Raw genomic sequence first — 12,618 nt, forward strand, 5'->3', positions numbered from 1 at the left:
TTGAAACGGTTGATCCCGCTAAGGTATCCCACCTTCCACCCCAAGCCTGGAGACATTTTTCTGTTTGCAGGTAGTTCCTTGTCATGTGAGCACTGGAAGGCGGACCAAAAAAGATGGATTCAGAAGGGATCCCACAGCCTTCCTCGCCGTTCACCAAAACTAAGGGTGCGGTACTATGCAGGAAAGGAAGCACCAGGGCTCCAAAAAAGGAGTATGAGTTGCTTCACCAGCCTGATACTCCTGTGCCAATTCACTATTTTGGTGAGGAGGCACACTCCAATGTCTCCCACGGCAACAGCCAACAGCAGCAAGCAAGGGATTTCATCCGATCGGCTACCTCAATTATAGATGAAATGTCCCGGCGAAAGACTGAAACGCCTGGCAAAGTATACTCAGACATGACCAATAACCCACCACCATCCCCAAATGCATCATTCATGCCAGTTTACCAACCTCGCAACTTGGCACAAGTGAAGAACACAATTCGTCGAGCAAGGGACGTCATTGTTTTGGACCGGGACGAGTTGGTGGCAACACAAATGATGGGTGACATTCTCCCCGGATTTGTCACCCATATGGAGACTCGACCCGCAACCCTTCTGGTAGTGGCAGCACCAGAAATGGTTGAAGAGGCCAAGGCAGTTATTAAAAGCAAACACCAAGGGGCGCACATTTTACACTATGACACCACATTTGACCTCGGCAATTTTTATGTTTCACCCCTTGTTTTCCGTCATGTTGCGTTTCAAGAGGCACCTGTCCTTCCCCTTGCATTCCTCATTCACACCACCCGGCACATGGAAAACCACAAACAGTTCTTTCGCACCATCCTTTCATTCCTTCCTCAATTATCAACAGCAATCTTCTGCACAAACCGGGAAGCGGCTTTTGAGGGAGCAATCCAGTCTGTGCTGCCGCAAGCCAGGACTGTCAATTTCTGGAACCACATCTCCAACAATGTGAAGCGCAAGGTGGGGTCAGAGGGTGCCGAAGATGTGGCCGATTACCAGCAGGCCATCAAAGAGCTCTTGGCCACGAAATCAAGGAGTGACTACAAATGAACACTGGAGAGTGTGTGCCTTCACTGGAGCCCTGATTTCATGGCTTATTTCCATCAGTCACTGACACCATGGACAAGAGCGCACAATATGTGCTCAACAGCTTGGGTATCCAGTCAGATGGAATTACCAACAACTGCTCAGAGCTTCAATGCTGTCCTCAAGGCATTGGTTGGATGGAAGAAGGTCAGAGTAGATAAATTGGTTTTTCTACTCTACCAACTCCAAACCAATGCCTTGAGGGAAGTGCTGCGGGGCTACTGTAACCTAGGGAATTTCCACCTGACCCCTGAGTGCCATGAGCAATTTTCCAGGCAAATGCCCACCACCAGTTTCCCCTACTACATGTCAGAGGGAGACATGGTGTCTTTTGCTGAAGGCATCCAGTCCTGTGTGGCACAAGAAGAGGTTGTCATGGCAGTAACTGGAGCTGAGGCCTTGGTCAGGATGATTGTGGCAAAAGGACGAATCCTCCTGCTTCCAAGCACCAAATTGTTCCTCTACCAGGGCTTCTCAGACAAGCAGCGTTACTCTGTTGCCAATGGAGACGTGCTCCTGCTCTGCTTCTGACAGTGCACAGAGGTGTGTCCACTGACTGGCAGCTGTACTGGCCATTGGCAGAAGTGTGGACAGTCCTATGCCAATAAAGCTGAGGACAAGGCATCTGGCCGCAAAACGCTCTGGCCATAAGTGTGCCACCAAGGAGCATGTCCAGACGGGCGCCAAACACCAGGAAGAACAATCGACCGTTCATCAACAGGTCGGTCTTATGTGTTATTTAGTTACATGTCTTATTTGGGTATGTTAAAATGATAACCATTTTACTAAGCCATGTGGTACCCAATGAGTTTTATGTATATCCGTGAACACAAAATGCAGATCTGTCCCAAACTGAACTGTCACCATTTATTCAATAGGGTGACCTGTCTGTCTGACAAACACCCCAGCAGGGATGAAGAATTGGAGAATAGAGTAAGTGGAATGTGACTGTTTTGGTTACATTCTGCATGTTTTCCTACTGCATGTTGATCACATCTGTACAGTCAGGCAGTTTTTTGATGCACAATCTGTTTGTATTGGTGAAGCAACTATGGGCAATGTCGTCGGATGGAGTGGACAGGGCAACCGCAAGAATTTTGTTGGAGGGATCCGTTGCCATCCTGCACCTCCATGACTTCCTTACGTTGAAGCCCAATGAGTGGCTTAGCGGGGAGGTATGTTAAGGTCCCCCACATGTTATGGTTTAATTGTATGAAATTCCCATGCGTGCAGTTGGTATAAAGTACAATTAGAGTTGTTGCCTGAGCTGACTGTATTGCCTGGGCATCATGTCAACTTTGACCAACCATGTGCCATTCTGCTTTAGGTAATTGACTTCTACCTCCAACTGAAGAGGATTGACCTTCAAGTGGAGGGGGGATGTTTTTATTGTGGATCACTTTGTGGCAGGGATGATCCTGCATGGGGATAAGGTGGCGATGCGCAAGAACACCTTGTCAAAGGTAAAGGCACGTCCGCAGAGTTGCTTTTGTGTCATGGTTCTAAATAAGAGGCTGGAGGGGTCAATGTAGGGAGAGCTGCCACCTTCCTGACAAAATATTGCCTGCCACACCATATAAATGTATCTTCACTTCCTGTAGACCAGTCTGGAGCAGCACAGTTGCTGGATTAGAGTTTGCAACGTGGGAAACTACCACTGGATACTCTTGGTAAGCTCCACAAGAATGACCATTTTAGTGAGAGATTAGACAGTACTATTCTTGAATATGTTATGTTTGAGGCCATTTTGATAAACTGACTTGAAATTACCGCTTGTGTTTAGTATGTCAATCGCAGGACCCACTCTGCCATTGTCCTGGACCCTACTGGTTCCCCTGACGCGGAGAGCCATATGAGCGAGGACCTGGTGAAGCACATCAGGTATGGTCAATCCAGTGGTGTAAAAATACTTAAGTCGTTTTTTTTAAATTTTTTATCTGTGATTTACATTACTATTTATATTTTTTGACCACTTTTACTTTACTACATTCCTAAAGATATGTCGTTTTTACTCCATACATTTTCCATGACACCGAAACTACTCGTTACATTTTGAATGCTTAGCAGGACAGAAAAATGGTTCCATTCTCAGGCAGTTATCAAAAACATACCTACTGCCTCTGATCAGGCGGACTCACTACACACATGCTTAGTTTGTAAATTATGTCTGAGTGTTGGCGTGTGCTTCTTGCTCTGTAAATTCAAAAAAACTAGAAAATCTTGATCGCAATGATTTATCCTTGAACTTTTACGTTTGTTTAAGTATATTTTACCAATTAAATTTGCCTTTGATACTTAAGTATATTTCAAACCAAACACTTTTAGACTTTTACTCAAGTAGTATTTTACTGGGTGACTTTCACTTTTACTTCAGTCATTTTCTATGACGGTATCTTTACTTTTACTCAAATATGACAATTGGATACTGTGGTGGAAATTCTAATTGCTATCAAATCAGAAGACACACTTATCACACAAGTCTGAGTCATACTTAAACTACACTACCGGGCTCATGCATTTTTTTTCTTTCCCTAAGCTGCTGAAATATATATAATTATAAAAATATATATTTTTCATATGTTTAAAACATAAACTTTTAGTGTGGGTGAAAACAACCAGGTTCTATTTTGTATTTTTATGCGGGAAAACAAAACAAATGGAAAATGAAAGGTGGAGCGGCGATGTCTAGAAGACCGGTGACGTCGACCGCCGAACGCCTCCCAAACAATGAGGGACCGACTTCGGCGGAAGTCGTGACAGTACCTCCCCCTTGACGTGCGGCTCGAGCAGCGCGCCGATATCGGCCTCGGAGACGACCCGGAGGGCGAGGTGCAGGGCTATCCGGACGAAGACGGTGGAACTCCCGCAGCATAGAAGGGTCCAAAACGTCCTCCACCGGGACCCAGCATCTCTCCTCCGGACCGTACCCCTCCCAGTCCACGAGGTATTGAAGGTCCCTCGCCCGACGCCTGGAATCCAGTATGGAGCAAACGGAGTATGCCGGGGCCCCCTCGTTGTCCAAAGGGGGCGGAGGAACCTCCCGCACCTCAGACTCCTGGAGCGGGCCAGCCACCACCGGCCTGAGAGACACATGGAACGAGGGGTTAATACGATAATCGTGGGGAAGCTGTAACCGGTAACTAACCACGTTCAGTCTCCTCAGGACTTTAAATGACTCACAAACCGCGGCCCCAGCTTCCAGCAGGGCAGGCGGAGAGGCGGGTTTCGGGTCGAGCAGTGATGCTGGGAGATGGAGCCGACAGAGCCGCGTCTGAACGTCCGCGGGTGACCAGCCGGATGGACAGGTCCACCAGCTGGTCAAAGGTGAGGGTGGTGTCCCTGTAGGCCAACTCCCGACGGACATCCTCGCGCAAGCTGCAGCGATAGTGGTCGATCAGGGCCCTGTCGTTCCATCCGGCGGCCAGGGCCCGGAAGTCCAGGGCGAACTCCTGGGAGCTCCTCGTCCCCTGCCTCAGGTGGAAAAGACGTTCACCCGCCGCTCTACCCTCGGGCGGGTGGTCGAAGACTGCCCGGAAGCGGTGGGTGAACTCCTCGAAGTGGTCCAGCGCCACATCTCCTTCTACCCACACGGCGTTAGCCCACTCCAGGGCTTTCCCTGAGAGGCACGAGACGAGGGCGGACACCCCCTCAATTCCCAAAGGAGCCGGGTGGACGGTCCCCAGATACAGGTCCACTCAAAGAGCCAATAGAAGCAGGGATGGTCTTATTTCTGTAGATGTATAGATTTGTAAAGCCAGGGCGATTCAAAAGTTAGTTAGGTCGAGCAGTTGCCATACCAGGACAGTGATTCAACCTGTCAGGATGCTCTCGATGGTGCAGCTGTAAATCCTTTTGAGGATCTGAGTAGCCATGCCAAATCTTTTCAGTCTCCTGAGTGGGAATATGTTTTGTTGCGCCCTCTTCACGACTGTCTTGGTGTGCTTGGACCATGTTAGTTTGTTGGCGATGTGGACACCAAGGAACTTGAAGCTCTCAACCTGCTCCACTACAGCCCCATCGATGAGAATGGGGGCATGCTTGGTCATCCCTTTCCTGTAGACAACAATCATCTCCTTTGTCTTGATCACATTGAGGGAGGGGTTGTTGTCTTTGCCCCACATGGTCAGGTCTCTGACCTCCTCCCTATAGGCTGTCTCATCGTTGTCGGTGATCAGGCCTACCACTGTTGTCATCAACTAACATAATGATGGTGTTGAAGTCGTGCCTGGCTGTGCAGTCATGAGTGAACAGAGAGCACAGGAGGGGACTGAGCACGCACCCTTGAGGGGCCCCCGTGTTGAGGATAAGTATGGCGGATGTGTTAACTATCCTTACCAGCTGGGTGCGGCCTGTCAGGAAGTCCAGGATCCAGTTCCAGAGGGAGGTGTTTAGTCCCAGGGTCCTTAGCTTAGTGATGAGCTTTGACGGAACAATGGTGTTGAACGCTGAGCTGTAGTAAATAAATAGCATTCTCACGTGGGTGATCCTTTTGTCCAGGTGTGAAAGGGCAGTGTGGAGTACAATACAGATTGCATCATCTGTGGATCTGTAAAGTAAACGTCCTGGTAACCCGTCTGGTAGGCTTGTGTCACTTGGCAGCTCGCGGGTGTGCTTCCCTTTTGTAGTCTAATAGTTTGCAAGCCCTGCCACATCCGACGAGCGTCGGAACTGGTGTAGTATGATTCGATCTTAGTCCTGTAATGACGCTTTGCCTGTGTGATGGTTCGTCGGAGGGCATAGCGGGATTGCTTTTTTTCCCTTGAAAGCGTCAGCTCTACCCTTTAGCTGAGTGCAAATGTTGCCTGTAGTATATGGCTTCTGGTTGGGTTATGTATGTACAGTCACTGTGGCGACAACGTCCTCGATGCACTTATTGATAAAGCCAGTGACTGATGTGGTGTACTCCTCAATGCCATCGAAAGAGTCCCGGAACATATTCCAGTCTATGCTAGTAAAGCAGTCCTGTAGTTTAGCATCTGCTCCATCTGACCACTTTTTATAGACGAGTCACTGGTGCTTCCTGCTTTAATTTAGCTTGTAAACAGAAATCAGGATGATACTGGTATCATCACACCCTGATCTCTTTCACCTGTCTTTGTGATTTGTCTCCACACCCCTCCAGGTGTCGCCCATCTTCCCCATTAGCCCCTGTGTATTTATACCTGTGTTCTCTGTTTGTCTGTTGCCAGTTCGTCTTGTTTGTCAGGTTAACCAGCGTTTTGTGTCTCAGCTCCTGCTTTTTCAAGTCTCTTTTTCTCGCCCTCCTGGTTTTGACCCTTGCCTGCCCACCTGAACATTCTGCCTGCCCCTGAGCCTGCCCACCTGAACATTCTGCCTGAGCCTGCCAACCTGACCACTCTGCCTGACCCTGAGCCTGCATACCTGACCACTCTGCCTGACCCTGACCCTGAGCCTGCCCACCTGACCACTCTGCCTGACCCTGAGCCTGCCCACCTGTCCACTCTGCCTGCCCCTGACCTTTGCCCACCTGAACATTCTGCCTGCCCCTGAGCCTGCCCACCTGAACATTCTGCCTGAGCCTGCCTACCTGACCACTCTGCCTGCCTGACCCTAAGCCTGCCAACCTGACCACTCTGCCTGACCCTGACCCTGTTTACCTGACCACTCTCCCTGCCCCTGCCCACCTGAACTCTGCCTGCCCCTGACCCTGAGCCTGCCCAGCTGAACATTCTGCCTGAGCCTGCCTACCTGACCACTGCCTGCCCCTGACCCTGCCCACCTGCACATTCTGCCTGCCCCTGAGCCTGCCTGTCGACCTGGACCTTTGCTTCCCGTTTGATTTCTGACCTCTGCCTAACCCTACCCTGAGCCTGCCATCTGGTACCGTTGCCCCACCTCTGGTTACTGACCCGTCATACCCGGGCGTTGGACATGCTGCTAGAGCAATTCCGCGGGTTCTTTGGAGGGCAGCCTGCCACAGAGGTAACCCCACCGCTTCTCAGTCACTCGACGGTTAGCAGAGCCGTCCCACCCCGGGTTACCTCCTCCAGAACACTTTAATGGAGAGCCGAGCACCTGTCGGGCGTTTTTAGCCTAGTGTGCCCTAATTTTCGAGCTTCAGCCCTCCTCCTTCCCCTCGGATCGCTCCAAAATAGCCTACCTCATCACGTCGATGTCTGGAAGGGCTCTCACCTGGGCTACCGCCGTATGGGAACAGCAGCCAGCCATATGCGTGAGCCTGGAGGGGTTCGTGGGAGAGGTGAGGAAGGTTTTTGATGCCCCGTTCTCCGGGCGAGAACCTGCCTGTACGCTAACTCAGCTCCGGTAGGACGCCCGCAGGGTGGCCGACTATGCAGTGGATTTCCGCACGTTGGCAGTGGAGAGTGCATGGAACCCGGGAGCACTGTTTGACATGTTCTTGCACTGCGTCTCGGAGGTTAAGGACGAGCTTGCTGCTGGGGAGTTACCCACTGGTCTTGACTCTCTCTCATCGCTTTGACCATGCGCATCGATGGGGGATTGCGGGAACGTCAGATGGAGAGGAAGTTTGATTTCACTCGCACGTTCAGGGATTCGACCTCACCTCCGAGTCATCCTGGAAGGCCCCGACGATCCCGTGGCCGAGAGCACCCGAGAGTTCCCAACCTTCCTCGAGAGTCACCAAAGAGGGCAGAAGCACTGTTTCCCGAGTCCATGCAACTAGGCAGCGCTGGGCTGTCCTCGTTTTCAGTAAAAGACCAAGCTCAGACCAGGAGCGAGTACTCTGGTTGGCCATATGGAGAACTTTTCTGCTCCCCTTCCTCTCATCATTTCACTCTGCTGTGGGGAAACCAGTCCAAATCTCTCCGGGTCTGTTAAGTGGAGCGACATAGGGGAACCCAAGAGCAGACTCAGATGAGGAAACAGGGATGAATAAACCAAAATATTTATTGTTACACAGAGAGATATGGAGTGCAGATCCGGGGAAGCTCGGGAGTTGCAGAAAAAAAAAGAGATGTGGAGACTGAGGATGAAGTTGGCTGAGCAACAGGGTAACAGGTCCTGAGGGGAATCCAAGGTAGTAGTGGTGAGTAAAATCCAGAGCAAGGTAGTTGGGTGGTGAGATATGGAACAGGAGACAGGAGCCAGAGACAGAGCGGTAACTGCAATGAGAGGATAAACGGTGTCAGGCAGGGAAACAAGCACAGCAGAGTAACAGGATCTTGAGTAATCATAAATGGCTAGAATCATAATCTGACTGAGCAGAGATTAGAATCTGGCAGAGTGGAAGTGGCAGGACTGAGTATTTGTAGAGGTCTTGATTATGGAACAAGTTGTAGCTGGTAGGGATCTGCTGACTCCAGCACACATGTCTCCAACCACACAGAGAGAGAGAGAGAGTATAGGGGGAGTAACTGCAGGTCAAGAAGGCACCGGATGAACACCATAGGGCGTAGCAGGAGCAGATGCGACAGGGTCCTCATTGACTCTGGGTTGATGAGAGCTTTTTGGACGCCACACTGGCTTCCGAGTTGAACATCCCTACTCAGCCCCTCTTTATTCCCATTGATGTCCGAGCGTTGAACGGGCGCTCTATAGGTCGGGTCACCCATAACACCACTCCCATAAACCTACGGGTGTCAGGGAATCACAGCGAGACCATTCAGTTCCTGCTCATTAAGTCCCCCCAGATTCCTGTGGTTTTGGGATTCTCCTGGCCCAAACGGCACAATCCACTCATCAACTGGTCTACTGGTGCTATCATGGGCTGGAGTCCGTTCTGCCACAGTCATTGTCTGAATTCGGCACAACCTGCCCCGGGAAGGCTTCCTGGGTCCTCGTAGGTGGTTAAGGACCTCTCCGACATTCATGCGGAGTACCAGGACCTCTGGGAGGTTTTGAACAAGTCCCGGCTCACTTCCCTTCCGCCGCACCGCACCTATGACTGCGGGATTGACCTTCTTCCTAGCACCACGCCATCCCGGGGTCGTCTGTACTCATTGTCGGTACCAGAGACGAAGGCTATGGAGAACTACATTGGACTCTCTAGCTACAGGATTTATCCATCCCTCTTCCTCTCCCACTGGCGCAGGCTTGTTCTTCGTGGAAAAGGACAAGACCCTGCACCCGTGCATTGACTACAGTGGACTCAATGACATTACTGTTAAGAACCGATATCTGCCACCACTCATTTCCTCGCCCTTCAAGCCTTTCCAGGTGGCAACTGTATTCTCCAAGCTGGATCTACGAAACGCCTCCCACCTGGTGGGGATACGAGAGGGGGACGAGTGGAAGACCGCCTTCAACACGGCCAGCGCCCACTAAGAATATCTGGTCATGCACTTTAGCATCACCAACTCCCCTGCCGTGTTCCAGACTCTGGTGAATGATGTTATCCGTGACATGCTGAATCGGTTCGTCTTCATCTACCTTGATAACATCCTTGTCTTCTCCCGCTCCCCCCAAGAACACATGCTCCATGTCCAGCAGGATCTCCAGCGCCTTCTGGAGCAATTTCCATCGCTCCACCATTCCCTTTCTGGGCTACATGATCTCTGTTGGGAGTGTCCAGATGTATCCCGAGAAGGTGAAAGTGGTGGTGGACTGGCCTCCGCCTACATCCAGGATGCAGCTGAACACCTCCTGGGGTTAGCCAACTTTTTTCACCGCTTTATCTGGGATTACAGCATCCTTGCCTCCCCCATGTCTGCCCTCACCTCTACCAAGGTTCAGTTCACGTGGTCCACGACCGCTGACCGGGCGTTCCGGGACCTGAAATAGCGCTTCACCACACCTCTGATCTTGGTTCATCCAGACCCTTCCTGTCAGTTTGTGGTGGAGGCAAGTGCTTCTGATGTTGGAGAGGGGGCTGTTCTGTCGCAACGTTCTGCCCTGGATTGGAAGTTGCATCCCTGCGCCGCCTTCTCCCACCACCTCAACGCCACAGAGTAATTATGATGTGCGGAATCGGGAGCTTCTAGCAGTGAAGATGACAATGGAGGCACTGGCTTGAAGGAGCGGCGCATCCGTTCATTGTGTGGACCGACCACAAAAATCTGGAGTATCTCCGCACCGCCAATCGCCTCAACTCCAGGCAAGGGAAATGGGCGCTGTTGTTTACCCAGTTCAACTTTTCCCTCTCCTACCGGCCGGGGTCCAAGAACGTCAAGCCAGATGTTTTGTTTCACCGCCATAACCCCACGGCTAGCACCCCGGAGCCCAAGACAATCCTTCCTGCCTGGTGACGGCACTCAGCTGGGGTATAGGGGAACAGGTCCGGGAGGCGCAGCGGTCCTAGCCAAAACCTGGGGGGGGGTCAATATAACCAGATGTTCGTGCCTGACGCTGTCCGCTCCGCGGTCCTGGAGTGGGCCAATTCCTCCAGGTTAGCCTGTCACACCCACCGTCCCTGGTCCAACATATTTTTCCAAAGCCGCCCACTTCATTCCTCTCCCCAAACTACCCTTGTCCAATGAGACGGCCCAGCCCATGGTGTAGCACGTCTTCCAGATCCATGGACTGCCCTTGGACCTGGTCTCCGACCGGGGGACTCAGTTCTCATCCCGGGTCTGGAAGGCATTCTGCACCCTCATTGGATCGTCGGCCAACCTGTCCTCTGGGTTCCACCACCAGTCCACTGGTAAGTCGGAGAGAGCAAACCAGGATCTAGAGACTACTCTGCGCTGCCTGGTCTCCGCCAACCCCACCACCTGGAGCCAGCAGCTGGTGTGGGTCGAGTACGCCCGCAACACCCTACCCTGCTCTGCCATGGGCCTATCTCCGTTCGAGTGTTCCCTGGGGTATCATCCTCCGCTCTTCCCCGAGCAGGAGGAAGAGGTCGGCATACCTTCTGCCGAGATGTTTGTCCGCCGCTGTCGTCTTACCTGGAGGAGAGCCCGATTGGCCCTCCTCAATACCACCTCAAGGTATCGAAGACAAGGGGATCGCTATCGGACCCCAGCATCGGCTAGGGCCGAAGGTATGGCTGTCCACCAGGAATCTGCCACTGCGGGTGGACCTCGCAAACTCTTCCCCCCAGGTTATTGGCCCATTTCCCATCTCCAAGAATATTAGGCCCTCTGCTGTTCATCTTCTGTTGCTCCGTACTCTTCGTATACATCCCACCTTTAATGTGTCCAGAGTTAAACCCATGTCTCACAGCTCTTTGTCTCCTGTTTCTGACCTCTGCCTACCCAGAACCTGAGCCTGCCGTCTGGTACCGTTGCCACACCTCTGGTTACTGACCCCTGCCTGCCTTGTACTGTCAAATCAAATTTTATTAGTCACATGCCGAATACAACAGGTACCTTACAGTGAAATGCTTACTTACGAGCCCCTAACCAACTGTGCAGTTTCAAAAAATACAGATAAGAATAAGAGATAAAAGTAACAAGTAATTAAAGAGCAGCATTAAAAAATAACAATATATACAGGGGGGTGCCGGTACAGAGTGATTGTGCGGGGGCACCGGTTAGTTGAGGTAGTATGTACATGTAAGTAGAGTTAACTAAAGTTACTATTGCTTGCCCCTGTTTGAGTATTAAACTATTGTTTCTTCGACGTGGTCTGCATCTGGGTCTTACCGTAATTATCAGGTATGAAGGTAAGATTTGCCAAGTGTAGGGCGAGGGAGAGCTTTGTACACGTCTCTGTGTGTGGAGTAAAGGTGGTCTCGAATTTGTTTCCCTCTGGTTGTGCATTTAACATGCTGATATAAATGAGGTAAAGCTTTATTTTTTTGGACACACAGATGTGCCTTTGCTGCAACCAATTAAATTACATTTGCTACTTCTCCCTTAAATTGAAAGGAAAAGGTAATGTGTGAAAAGATTAAGTTAACAGAAATTGAAAAAATATCAAAGGCATGTTGGATTTAACTATTTTTACTCAGTACTTTGTAAATTATATACTTTACCTTGTAGGCATTTTTATATACAGTATATCACAAAAGTGAGTACACCCCTCACATTTTTGTAAATATTTGAGTATATCTTTGTGACAACACTGAAGAAATGACACTTTGCTACAATGTAAAGTAGTTAGTGTACAGCTTGTATAACAGTGTAAATTTGCTGTCCCCTCAAAATAACTCAACACACAGCCATTAATGTCGAAACCGCTGGCAACAAAAGTGAGTACACCCCTAAGTGAAAATGTCCAAATTGGGCCCAAAGTGTCAATATTTTGTGTGGCCACCATCATTTTCCAGCACTGCCTTAACCCTCTTGGGCATGGAGTTCACCAGAGCTTCACAGGTTGCCACTGGAGTCCTCTTCCACTCCTCCATGACGACATCACGGAGCTGGTGGATGTTAGAGACCTTGCACTCCTCCACCTTCCGTTTGAGGATGCCCCACAGATGCTCAATAGGGTTTAGGTCTGGAGACATGCTTGGCCAGTCCATCACCTTTACCCTCAGCTTCTTTAGCAAGGCAGTGGTCGTCTTGTAGGTGTGTTTGGGGTCGTTATCATGTTGGAATACTGCCCTGCGGCCCAGTCTCCGAAGGGAGGGGATCATGCTCTGCTTCAGTATGTTACAGTACATGTTGGCATTCATGGTTCCCTCAAGGAACTGTAGCTC

General features: G+C 50.6%; 1 protein-coding gene across 1 annotated transcript in view; it reads right to left on the reverse strand.

The window, feature by feature from the left end:
* Positions 1 to 8,904, reverse strand: part of LOC120033949 (beta-1,4 N-acetylgalactosaminyltransferase 2-like) — a 55,759-nt gene extending 46,855 nt beyond the window's left edge. The window contains exons 1-4 of the mRNA XM_038980351.1: positions 8,850 to 8,904; positions 7,642 to 7,703; positions 7,251 to 7,296; positions 4,625 to 4,713 (exon numbers count right to left, since the gene is read on the reverse strand). Of these exons, the coding sequence (XP_038836279.1) occupies positions 4,625 to 4,713; positions 7,251 to 7,296; positions 7,642 to 7,703; positions 8,850 to 8,904 (252 nt within the window). The remainder of the gene's footprint in view (positions 1 to 4,624; positions 4,714 to 7,250; positions 7,297 to 7,641; positions 7,704 to 8,849) is intronic.
* Positions 8,905 to 12,618: the final 3,714 nt, after the last annotated feature.

The sequence above is a fragment of the Salvelinus namaycush genome, chromosome 41, assembly GCF_016432855.1.
Source record: "Salvelinus namaycush isolate Seneca chromosome 41, SaNama_1.0, whole genome shotgun sequence".
Classification (NCBI taxonomy): domain Eukaryota; kingdom Metazoa; phylum Chordata; class Actinopteri; order Salmoniformes; family Salmonidae; genus Salvelinus; species Salvelinus namaycush.